The sequence below is a fragment of the Leuciscus leuciscus genome, assembly GCF_965113295.1.
Source record: "Leuciscus leuciscus genome assembly, chromosome: 1".
Taxonomy (NCBI): domain Eukaryota; kingdom Metazoa; phylum Chordata; class Actinopteri; order Cypriniformes; family Leuciscidae; genus Leuciscus; species Leuciscus leuciscus.
In genome coordinates, this window is record NC_138725.1 from 35884704 (window position 1) to 35898392 (window position 13689).

The 13689-nt window shown below is 38.9% G+C and overlaps 1 protein-coding gene and 1 long non-coding RNA gene across 2 annotated transcripts; both read left to right on the forward strand.

Moving 5' to 3' along the window:
* The first annotated feature begins 7253 nt into the window (after positions 1 to 7253).
* On the forward strand, positions 7254 to 13145 carry trir (telomerase RNA component interacting RNase). The gene is made up of 3 exons (XM_082164986.1): positions 7254 to 7971; positions 8124 to 8201; positions 12728 to 13145. The coding sequence occupies exons 1-3, from the start codon at positions 7675 to 7677 to the stop codon at positions 12833 to 12835; spliced, it is 483 nt and encodes a 160-aa protein (XP_082021112.1). The 5' UTR covers positions 7254 to 7674; the 3' UTR covers positions 12836 to 13145.
* LOC309495390 lies at positions 8208 to 11867 on the forward strand. Its single transcript, XR_014204651.1, has 2 exons — positions 8208 to 8642; positions 8699 to 11867. It is a non-coding gene; the product is annotated as an uncharacterized lncRNA (long non-coding RNA).
* Positions 13146 to 13689: the final 544 nt, after the last annotated feature.

Here is a 13689-nt window from a genome sequence, read left to right on the forward strand (position 1 = left end):
ACTCAGATTTCAGTTTTTCTTCTGTAACAGCTGGTCTGAAAATCAACAAATATTAATATATATAAAAAAGAGAGATTATATATACATATATATATACACACATATAAAGCAGGCAAATTATGATGAATCATTTGTTTTCTTTTTAAGAATGACAGTACGCTGAGTAAAATGTACTTGGTGGGTAATATAATAAAAACCCTTCACAGACTCAGCAGTTCCAAATGCATGCTCTCTTATAAGTAGCATTTTTAACAATGTATCTTTTTACTTATTTGTAATTAGAAATATATATTAAAAAGTAATCAAATGGCGCTTTTCCACTGCATGGTATGGTACGGCTCGGTTCGGTACGGCACGCTTTGGCGCTTTTCCACTGCATGGTACGGTACGGCTCGGTTCAGTACGGCTCACTTATGACGCATTTCCACTGCATGGTACGGAACGGTACGGCTCGCTTCGGCTCGCTTTCAATGGTACCACCTCTGTTGAGGTTCCAAGCGTACCGTACCGATACTAAAATGTGACGTGGAAACACTGCAGATCACTGATTGGTCAGACAGAATCATCACTACCAGCGTCATTGTATTTACAACAAACCCGGAATGAAAAATTCGCATTTAATATGATGATGTCATGGCAGACGGCAACTATAACGATCAGTCCCACCCACTTTGAAGCGGTACTAACTGCAGTGGAAAAGCAACCGAGCTAAAGCGAACCGAACCGTGCCGTACCGAGCCGAGTCGTACCACGCAGTGGAAAAGCGAAGCGAGCCGAACCGTTCCGTGCCGAGTCGAACCGTACCGAGCCGAACCGAGCCGTACCATGCAGTGGAAAAGCGCCAAAAAAGGCAATAAGGTTGTCAAGCTTGAACAAATATAACACTTCCCAGCATCCTTCATGTTTCCCACCTGCACACTATCGGCCATAACCTGATCACCTATCCTGCACGTCATCAATCACCATGGACACTTATGATCATCACAGATATTTGTCATTGTTTTGTTATCATCTGTGTGTTTAGTTCCTGCTTGTCTTCAGTTCAGTGTCTGGTATTGTTTGTGCATAGCACATTGTTGCGTGTTGTTTGCTCTTTTTTTGTAAGTTCTTGTTTAATAAACCTTGAGATTATCTTCATCTTTGTCTTCAGTGAATTTCGAGTGTTACAGAATACTGGACCTAAAACATAATATGGGCATTTCCCGCACCAATCTGAACTTAACCGATCGTCTACTAACCTATTTTCAGAACAGCCGCTCTATTGAGGAATATGTTAGGGAGTCTCTAGAGATCTCACACCAGCTCACCTGGACAGAAGACGTTCTAAAAAACGTGTTCGGGCTTGGACTGGACGATCCTCTTTACCAGCCAAATTCAGCTGCTAAACCTTGTTAATTCGCACAATACCTAGATCATGCGCTGTTGAACAGTTCTACCTTCACTGTGGGTGAGGCGGATAATGACGCAGCCACTCAACCACCATCACCAGCCATCTTCCTCGCCACACCGCGAGTCTGAGAATCTTCATGTCATGCCAGCCATCAGACCTGCCACCATATCGGGTTCTTCATGTCATACCCACCACGCCTGAGCCCTCGTCTCCGGCCAAGATGGCCGCCTTACCACCCAAGCATTTGGCGAAGATGGCCGCCGCCTGACCGCTTGAGCCCTCAGTCAAGATTGTCGCCACCAAGCCTGAAACAGTTCACGTCATGCCCGCCGAGCCAGAGACTGTTCACGTCATTCCTGCCTAGCCTGAGTCTGTCTCCGAGCCAGAATCGGTGTCTGAATTCCCACTAAGCCTCCCTCTCCGACCTCCTCCCATCTGCCATCTCTCAACCCTTCTTCCACCACTGCCTGTCAGCCTCTCAGCTGCTCTTACCACCTTCGGGGAGGTGGAGTCGCCATGGGTCTGCCAGCCTACAGCTCTAGCCTGGTCGGTGGCTCCTCCCTCTGTCGTTTCCACCCTGGCCGCCTGCACAGTCTGCTCCGCCCTGGACCCTCCTGTCTTCTGTCTGCCCTTCACCTGCTCTTCGTCCTCCTCCTGAGCCCCCTCCCTCCCTCCCTCCCTCCCTCCCTAGTTGGTCTATCTTCGGCGCTAGGTTGCGCCTTCCGGGAGGGGGAGGTACTGTCACACACCTCAACGGCACTACACTTCCCAGCATCCCTCATGTTTCCCTAGTTGGTCTATCTTCGGCGCTAGGTTGCGCCCTCCGGGAGGGGGAGGTACTGTCACACACCAATCACCATGGACACTTGTGATCATCACAGCTATCTGTCATTGTCTTATCTCTCTGTAACTTTAATTTTATGTTCATAACATGTTTTTTTTTTTTTTTTTTTTTTTTAGATCATTTACATCGTAATAATGAAGCCAAATTGTTCAGGAAATCAGAAATAAATACACAGCTTCATTTTGCAAAAATAATAATGTTAATGTAATGTTGTACATGTTTCCATGTCTCCAAATGTAATCATTTTGGGTGATTTTAACATTCATATAGATAATGTCAGTAATGCATTTACATGTGAATTTTTATCATGTTTGGATTGCTTTGGTTTGCAACAATTTAACACACTGCCCACTCATACTAAGGGGCATACTCTTGATCTTGTTTGTTGTTCTGGTATAACACCTTATAATTGTACTGTTTCTGATCTGTCAATATCAGATCACCTGCTGGTGTCTTTTTGTGCCAAGCTGCCAGTTTTTAAAGTAAACCCGTGTCGTCCGATCACATTTCGGAATATTAAGAACATTGATGTGCCTACTCTTGCTGATGAACTTGCCATCTTCTCCAGTAAATCAGATTTCTCTACTGTTGATGAACTGGTTGCATATTACAATGATGGACTAAACATGATTTTAGATGAATTTGCACCTGTGAAAACTCGAACTGTTTCATTTGTACATTCAGCTCCTTGGTTTACACCTGAACTGCGTGAACTTAAAACTAAAGGCCGTAGGTTAGAGCGGTTGTACGTCAGGTCTGGCCTTACTGTTCATAAAGAAATGTATGCTGAACATATTCAAAATTATAAGAATGCACTGTCCAAGGCTAAATCTGATTACTACTCCAACATAATTGGAGTTAGCAATGGGAATTCCAGGTCCCTTTTCTTGGTGGTAAAAAATATTCTGCAACCACCTGATTCTTTGCCATCTGATATGTATTCCACTGACTTATGTGATCACTTTTGGACTTTTTTTGCTTCTAAGGTTGAAAATGTACATCAGCAATTACGTACTGGTACTCTTCACAATGACTCCTGTCAGTCTATCACTCACACACCTCCCCACTCTGTTTTCTCTAACTTTACACTACCTACTACTTCAGAGATAGTGGGTCTGATAGGTAAATCTAAATCTTCGACTTGTCAGTTAGACCCTCTACCAACTCCTTTAGTGAAAGCTTGTTTACCAGCCCTGTCGCCATTGATTACTAAAATTGTTCATGCTTCACTTGTTTCTGGTTCTGTACCTCCATATCTCAAATCTGCTATTATTACTCCCATACTTAAGAAACCAGGGGGTGATCCATCTAATTTTGATAATTTTCGTCCAATTTCAAATTTACCATTTATCTCTAAGGTAGTGGAAAAGTGTATAGCAATTCAAATTCATGAACATCTTTCCAATAATAACTTGTATGAACAATTTCAATCTGGCTTTCGTCCCCACCATAGCACTGAGACTGCTCTTGTCAGAATAACCAATGATCTACTGTTAGCAGCTGACTCTGGGCTTCTAACCATACTTGTCCTTCTAGACTTGAGCGCTGCCTTTGATACTGTCTCACATAAGATACTTCTTGATAGGTTACCTTCCATTGGTATTACTGGCACTGCTCTGTCTTGGTTTAGGTCATATCTATCTGGACGCAGTCAGCGTATTCAATTAAAGGGTTTTCGATCAAGAACATCTACAGTCACCACTGGTGTTCCCCAGGGTTCTGTCTTGGGCCCGCTTCTTTTCATTATTTATATGCTCCCTCTTGGTTGTATTTTGAGGAAATATGGTGTTAATTTCCACTGTTATGCGGATGACACCCAACTTTACCTGTCTGCCAAACCCACTGGTTCTTTTCCACCACCATCTTTGTCCAGCTGTTTAGCTGAAATTAAAGATTGGCTTTCAGCTAACTTCTTGAAGGTAAATGGCAACAAAACTGAGGCTTTGCTTGTTGGCACTAGATCTGTTTTGTCTAAATCTAATTGTCTTTCCTTGTACATTGACAATACTGCAATCTGTCCTTCTTCACAGGTTAAAAGTTTGGGTGTCATCATGGATAGCACACTATCCTTTGGAGCTCAAATTAATAATATCACACGGATTGCATACTTCCACTTGCGTAATATTAACCGCCTCCGCCCCTTTCTTTCAAATAATAATACTGCCGTTCTCATTCACGCACTAGTCACTTCACGTATAGACTACTGTAATGCTCTTCTCACAGGTGTTCCCGCCAAATTGCTACATAAGCTTCAATTGGTTCAGAATTCTGCAGCTCGTATTCTATCTAGAACACCTTCTACTGAGCACATTTCTCCAGTTCTTCAGCAATTGCACTGGCTTCCAGTAAAGTATAGAGTTGAATTCAAGATCTTGCTACTCACTTATAAGGCACTTCATAATCTTGCACCCCAATACCTTACACAACTTCTCCATGTTTACACTCCTTCACGTACTCTCAGATCTTCATCTTCAAATTCTCTTGTGGTACCTCGGATTCGACTAACTACCATGGGTGCCAGATCTTTCAGTTATGCTGCCGCCCACCTATGGAACTCTCTTCCCCTTGATGTTCGTAATAGCGATTGCTTGTTGACTTTTAAAACGCGTCTTAAGACATATCTTTTTATACAAGCTTTTTTATAACATGTTGTATTGAGTCTTTTTAATGCACTTTATCTGTATGCGGCTTGTTTGTTGTGTGTATTGTCTTATGCAGTGACCTGTATATTGCTTGTGAGGTGACCTTGGGTGTTATGATAAGGCGCCATTAAATAAAATGCATTATTATTATTATTATTACATGTTATAATGACTAATTCAGTTTTTTTTGCAGATGCATTGGATGATGTATTATAGTTGTTTTAAGACAGACAAATGTCTCCACATAGATTTTAAACAGATTTATCAAAGACTTTAGACTTTGACTATATACCCAGTGCTGAAGTTTCTAGAAATCAGTGTTAGCAGTTAACGTCAGTATTCCACATGTAAGTCATATATTAGCAAATGCATAGCAGACCTATCCACCTAGGAAAACAACTAAACAGTGAGCTATTTATTTATGCAAACAGGTACTAAAACGTATACCACTTCTGATGGCAGAATTTTCATCTCTTCGAGTCTGCTTCGACTTTCGACTTGAAAAGCTTGGCTCTGATTGGTCAAATTGAATGTAGCTGCAATGAAAAAGACGTGCTGTTACACTTTGTGACAAAAATATGAAATATCAACATGATCATCTTCATGTACAAGTATTTAATGTAACGTATATGTATAGTCAGATTACTCTTTCAATAGGTTTGCTGTAGGTTTATATAGGTTATATAATAATAATTTGTTACATTTATTTAGCGCTTTTTCAGGGCACTCAAAGCGCTTTACATTGAAGGGGGATTTTCCTCAACCACCACCAATGTGCAGCATCCACTTAGATGATGCGACAGCAGCCATACTGCACCAGGACACCCACCACACACCAGCTGGTGGAGTGGAGACAGTGATGAAGCCAATCAGTATATGAGGATGATTGGGAGACCATGATGGACAGGGGCCAATGGGCAAATTTGGCCAGGATACCAGGGTTACACCCCTACTCAGGACCCCGGTTTAACGTCTCATCCGAAGGACGGTGCTCTTTGACAGTATAGTGTCCACATCACTATACTGGGGCGTTAGGACCCACACAGACCACAGGGTGAGCGCCCCCTACTGGCCTCACTAACACCTCTTCCAGCAGCAACCTGGTTTTCTCAGGAGATCTCCCATCCAGGAACTGACCAGGCTCAGCCCTGCTTAGCTTCAGTGGGCAACCATTCTTGGGCTACAGGGTGATATATATATATATTTTTTTTTTATTTTTTTTATTTTTATTTTTTTTTATTTTTTTTTATTTATATATATATATGTTTATATATTTCTTTATGTTCTATATATAATATATAAATATTATATAAGGCATCTGGCAAAATATTGGCCCAGTAATGGCTGTTTTCTGGAGTTTCTGGATAAGTTGTGGCTAAGTTCTGTGTTAAAGGTGGTGGCAGTTTGGCTCTTGTCTGGTTGTGGGTTGTGGGTGAGTTTTGGTCTGTTTTCTACATTGATCTGGTTGACTTTTGGCAGACAGCACTTGGGCCAACCTTGGGCCGTAATACCAAACAGTGTGTGGGCCAAAATCTCTGGCAAGGCTCAGCCAGATCTGGCCCAAAACCAATTTGCTATTTGGGACATTAGGGGAATGTTCGTGTTTGCTGGGGCTAAATATTTTCATGTTTAAAGACTCCATCAATCCTGTAAAAAAAAAAACGTATAAATGTGTAAAATATTATTTCTATTACATCATTACATTTTTTTCTACTCACTGTAGTATTGTATTCATAAAAAAAAAAATATATATATATATTTTCCTGTAAATTCTCGCTTATCGGGCTTATGCTACTCTGAATAATGCCTGAACTTCGTATTCTGAGCACTTCTTGCGTTGTTTTTGCCTCTTCACGATGACTTGCTTAATTTAGTCCCAATTTGTAAGTCGCTTTGGACAAAAGCGTCTGCTAAATGACTAAATGTAAATGTATTGTTAGATGTATAATTTATTTAAATTATATTTTTATTTTGATAAAATGTATTTTATCTTATTCATTATTTAAATGTTTTATTTGTTTTAATCCACATTTGTATATTATTATTTATTATTTTAATCAGAGTTATTTTAACCTTTATTTTTTTTCCGTTTTTCTATTAACAAATTTGTTTATGTATGCAAGACTTTGTAGTTTTGTCCAAGCGTAAATTCAAAAATTGATGAATAATGATCCTTATTCAGAATCAGAATTTTAAACATATATCTATTGCTGCCCCCTGTAACTGTTACAAATAATATTGTATTTTATATTTAGTGGACAATGAAACTGAAATACGTGAAAGACGCTGCAGTTACCGCTAAAATAAACACCAGAAGAAGAAGAAAAGACGCTGCAGTTCCTCTTCCGGCCTGCGGGGGGCGACGGTGTGTCACTCACACGAACGAACACTGACTGCAGATGAAATGCATCATGGCGGAGCGACTCTAAAATAAAACAAAACTGTGCGGAAAAACATCGGGATTAAACCCCGAAATCCTGCCGATTCATCCCACAATCCGCCCGATCTGCGATTATAATCACATACGGACTCGCGACTCGATAAATCGCGCTCTTTGCGTTTGTCGTTAAGGGTGTTTTTGCATATCGGGAGACGCCGCGATACTTTATTATCACAATATAAGTCAAACACGCTTATTATTATTATTATTTAACTTTCGTCTTTATTGCGTTTGCTACGTTTAAATTACGATTCATTCTTTATTAAGTCTTCACTTTAGTGCGGACATCAAAACAGCCCTGTAAAATCACAGGCGTGAAAGTAAAAGGTTGTTTATTATTTTACTAAACGACAAAACGATGGAGAAAAAGCAGCATAAATCAGACAAACATCATCGCCGACATCTTCATCACCATCATCATCATCATCAGTCCTCCAGCAGCAGCAGCGGGGAGTCCGGCGGCAGCAGCCCGGCCCACGGGGCGCCCAAAGCGGCCAACGCCTTCGCCAACGACGGCAGCTTCATGGAGATGTTCAAGAAGAAGATGGAGGAGGAGGAGAAGAGGAAGAGAGAGACTGAGGAGGAGGAGAAGACGAAGAGTCCTGCTCCGGCAGGGCAAGCGGCTCAGGACAAGCCTTGTAGCGTGAGCAGCATTGTAAGAGAGGCAGTGGAAGCGCTTTACATTAGTGTAACACACACACACCCTCACACACACACTCATACAGCTGTAGATTCTGGCTCTGTTCGGGTCCTGGTCGCTTCCTAAAGCCCGTGTAACGCTCTGAGTCTGTTCCCTTATTAACTCAGGTGGGCAAGCGGAGGGGAGGCGCGCGTTTGGCCCTCAAGACAGGGATGGTGGCCAAGAAACAGAAACTGGACTCCGAGGTGAGGAGAGACTATATATCCTATAAAATCATTGTTGTTTAGTTCAAACCTATTCGTTATGAAGCTATTTTATGAGGTTAATTCAGTATCTATCATAAGGTGCGTTCACGCCATGTCATAATGACTAGATTACGACTTGTAAATAGAGTTCTTTGTAGAACTCGTAAATTGCAATTTGTAAACTGGGAATTTGCTGAGAGCTCCGACTTGTACCACGTGACTGCTGCAGATTGTTGTTGATAGTGTTGCCGATAGTGTTGCCATGGAACGTCATGTGCTGTCGTCATCTCGTAATTACGACATTGCGTGAACGCAGCAATAACTTTCCCAGCTGTGTCCGAAATCGAAATATTTCCTACTATACAGTGTTTGAAAAATAGTACGCCAACTGAGTAGTGTGTCTGAATACATAGTAATCGAAAAGTCCCTGGATGAACTAACGTTACTTCTTCCGGCGAGATTCTTAAGTGTGAAAGTTTTTCACTGGTTTGTGGAAGTGGTGGATAGAATTTCTTACACACATAAAAAAAAAAAAATGCTTTAGTTAACTTAATTATGACATACTAAGTTATAATTGTGATTAAAAGGATCAAATGTATGACCTTGTGACATTGACATTAAGGTCATGTGCCAAACGGCATTTCTGCTCCCTTGAAGGGCCCTTCGGGAAGGGGACACCATTGTAGAAGTGTTTCGAAACGAAAGTGAAGAACTGATCTCTTCACGGAGGGCCCTTTCACAAGGCCGTTAGCGAAGGGAACATGCAATGGTCACTTCAAGGAAGTCATTTTATGATTATGGTCATGTGACCCAGCGAATACTCGTGTTTTTTTTTTTTTTTCTTGACAGTAAACAAGCCAGAATAAGAACACCTACCAATCCCACCCCACCCAGCTTAACCCTGCACTCTCTTTACAATGGGGTATATAACGGATAGATAAGTTAACAGAAAAACAGCCACAGGAATGATAAAACATGAATAAAAAAAAAATAACAAGAAGAGGGATAAAGTGAGTCCTGATCATTGCTTTGCACAATAGAATTGGAGATCTTCTCAGCAACTATAGTCAAGTCACCTTTATTTATATAGCGCTTTTTACAATACAGATTGTCTCAAAGCAGCTTCATAGTGATAACATGAAAATAATACAACAAAGTTTGTTTCTAGAAGCTTGAGATGTGTGCCGAGTTCACCCGAGCTGTGGATATTTCCAACATTATAATGTCCCGAAGTTGAATCAACCACTTGAATATATCCAGGGTGTGAGGTGGGAGCCAGTGTTGAGCTGTCAGTTTTGTTGCAGACGTTAAACCGGCCAGCCAGACAATTTTTTGCAGTTTAGAGAAATCAAACTCAATGATATTCAATGATTTTCGATAAGATAGCACATACCACAATCCAAAATGTTTGAACCTTTTCACATTCCCACATCATATGGACAAAGGATCTAAGTTGTTGGTCGGGACATTTATCGCAGAAGAGACTAGAGGAGGAGTCAATACGATGTCTTTAAATGGGGTCCAATAAGTTCTGTGACAGAATAATGAATCAGTTGGTGATTAGGATTCCTAGATGAAGTAAAAATGTTCTGCCATACTCTTCCCCAGTCCGTGACACCCTCCTCTTGTTCACAGTCTCTGTCCCATGCGTGCTGTAGCCTCTAAGGCCTTCCCATACATCCATGAAGTGACTAGAAGAGGACAACTCAAACTCAAAAATTCTCTGTTGTACAGCAAAGGCTATAGAGAAATCTTTGATAAAACCTTCCGTAGCTTCCCAGACAAATAAAGGGTCTTCAACCGAAATGAAAGGAATTCAGACAGCCTGGCTATGAAGTCCTCATCGAACTGGTTGTCCTGTAAAAGAGAGATATTAAAACGCCACCGCGGAGATCTTTCAACAAATGGAGGACATCCTAATTGTGTTCCGCAAGAATAGCTGCTGGTAGTATCATTGTCTGGTCAAAAGAGTTCAAAAGTTCCTTGGAGAGCAGAAGATAGTGCATTCTTGAGTGAGAGAGATGCCGTGTCGAGAAGAAGGTGTAGTTTCTAATCAAGGGGTTCCCAGATCCCCAAACATCGACCAAATTCAGCGCTTTTACTGAGGAATTAAGCTGAACTTGACTTCAGGAGTTTTCAGTTTCAGTTTTCAGCGCATTCATATCTCCTCCGATAATCAGAGTCTATCGTCTATCAATGAAACCAAGTTACATGTGGGAGAGAAACTAGCCTCAGATATTGTAGGGGCGTAGATTGATACAAATGCTATTTTCTTCCCCTTAATGTTTGTACACAAATATGCAAGCCTGCCAGATACTTTAGATGAGTTTCCTGAAACAGAGCGATATCAATCACTTTCCTGCGCAAGTAGATCATGAATTTGGCTCACTTATTCGGACTGTTAAGTCCTCTGATATTAAGCGATATAATTCTTAATTTATCCATAATCTAATGAAAAAGTGGTGCGAATTTTAATACGTTTTGCAAAACCAAAATAATTCTGCTTGACCTGTGACAACAGTAAAACATTGTATAGATAGATAGAAATAACATGAACAAATATCCCAAATATATTTCACACATTTTTGACATTTTATGCTTAAATATTTTTTTTATAGGTAAGAAATATTTAGTTAGGTATAAACAGTGTTAGGAATAAATAATGCAGGGTCCAAAGAAGTTTTTACGTTGAGAGCAGAGAAATACACTCTCACACAGATATATAACCCATATTTTAAAAACGGATTTTTTTTTTGGTGTAAAATGCACATTTATTTGCAACGGTTATGTTAACAGCTATTCAGCTGATGGACACTGTGCTGCGTTGTCATGGGAACATCCCAGGTGACGATAATAAGGAGATTACGTTGTCTTTCATTGTTCCCTTCGACAAGTGCGTTTTCAAACAGCAACATAAGGGCCCACAAGTGCTCTGCTCTCTCCTGAGTCATGACTTTTTATCATAATTTAGACTGTCATCGATAGACTTTGATCATAATTTAGACTTTTTTGTCAATTTTTTAAATGCCATTTAGCCTGTCATAATTGTGACTTTATATCTTAATCAAATCATTTTAACTATCATAATTGACTTTTTATGTCATAATTTTACTGTCATAATTGTGACTTTTTTTGTCATAATTGTGACTTTTTATATAATGTTTGACTTTTTGTTGTAATTTAGACTCATAATTTAGACTTTATATTGTAATTTTGACTCAACATTTTGACTTTTTGTTGTAATTTAACCTGTCATAATTTTTACTATCATAATTTGCTTTTTGTCATTATTTTAACTTTCACTGACTTTGTCATAATTTTAACTTTTTGTCAATTTTGACTAAAATGTTTTACTTTTTGTCATTTGAATTTGTAATTTTAAAGTCATAATTTAGACTCATGGTTTTGACTGTCAATTTTTATGTAAATGTAGACTGTCATAATTGACTGTCAATTTTTATTTGAGTCTAAATTAGGATGTCAAAATTATGATAAAGTAAAAATGCAGACTGTAGACTCAAAACGACAAAAGTCAAAATTATGACAGTCTAAATTGACACGTCAAAATTATGACACTCAATTTTGAATGTAGACTGTCATTAGACATGTTGTAATTTTGACTGTTTCTGTCACAATTTGGATTTATGTCATAATTTAGATAATTTATTTATCTAAAAAAAAAAAAAGTAGTCTCAGTTTTGACTGTCAATTTTGACTTATGCAAATGCATGTCATAATTTAGTTTTTTAATGTCATAATTGGATTTGTCTTATGGCTTATAATTTGGACTTTTTATGCCAAAATGTTGGCTTTTTATATTATAATTATGACTTTAAAGTCAATTTAGACTGTCATAATTTGAACATTTTTGTCGTAATTAACTTTTTTTTATTGTTTCAATTTAGACTTAGTATGTCGTAATTTTGATTATCATAATAATTCTGTTTTTGTATGGCATAATTTCGATTTAGTACGTCACATTTTTGACTTTTCATCTTGACAATTCATGTCGTAATTTTAGCTTTTTAATGTTATAATTTAGACCTTTCTGTAATAATTATCATTATTTTTTTCATAATTTTCATCTCATAGACCTGGTATGCATGCATTGAAATATATGTATCACTTTTTCAGTTTGTAGATTTAAATGATTTAAATATTTGTGAAGCATATGATTTAATTCCTACATGTTTATCTAGCAACAGTCGTGTCAATAACACAATAACAATAGTTTTAATAACTTTCTCTTTCTGTGGCTGCGTACAACGACCTAACTATCATAGTCGATTTATCTACTCGCGACTGTTTCCTGAAACCATATTGTCGCAAATGTGTCGTTCAGCTTTTAATGCATCCGTTTGAGATTTTTTGCTATAGATTACGGACATGGCATCTGAGGACTAAATATGATTTTTCTCAGTTATTTTTCTTTATTTCCATACCCAAACGTTTAAGTGGTAGTGTATGAATGGTGTGTGTAGAAGTTTTCATGTTCACTGATCTGTGTGTGTGTGTGTTTAACGCAGGCGGAGACTGGAAAAGGAGACGCCTGGACGAAATACATGGCAGAAGTGAAAAAGTATAAAGCGCATCAGTGTGGAGACGATGATAAAACCAGACCGCTGGTCAAATAGACTGGAGCTCTTCCTGTGGGCCGCACTGCCACATCATCACCCTCACACACACACACACACACACACACACTTATTCACGCTCTCTTCCTTCAAGTCTTTGTTTCCAGATTGAGTTTTACCTTGTGCGCTGCCGTATTTGACCGTCTGTTGGATTCTGGTTATTTTTATGATGTTATTTGCAGTGTATCTTCAGTCCACGGCATTAGAAAGCTCTCGTTCACCTTGTTGATATTTTGTACTCCACATGTTTGGTACTTGAATGTCAATTGATGAAGATTGATGATGAAATTAAAGTCACAGTACCGCAGAATCGCCCGTCTTCTGGCTCTGAATGACGTAACAAACACCTGATCTCATTGGTCATGTCATTAATTCATGCGTTTTACACACTTCACCACAGTTAGGATACCATGCTTTGTCTTTAACAAAAAAAATGACAAATCATTCTGTAATGAATCTCCACCTTTTATGATGATTGTTTTTTTTTTTCTTTTGCTAATTGGGCAGAATTGAACAGTCTTCTATGTTTTGGATGAAATTACTTGCCATGTGTTGTGTAATATAAACAACGTTGTCAAAAAAGTACTTATTTTTCTTTAAGCAGTTTCTGCATCAGAAAATCCAGATTTAAATAAAGGTAAAATGGTCATAGTCAAGAGTACTTGACTTTAAAACGTGTATTAGTCCACATTACCACTAATAACGCTTTCTGAATTCACAAGGGTAATTTGTTGACACAAAACCTTTAATATTATTGAATTAGATATTTAAAGTGATCTTAATCCTGTGTGAGAAGTAAACGTGCCTCAGTGTTTTTTTTGTCCTGCTTAAGATGAAACATTTTGAAAAGTTGT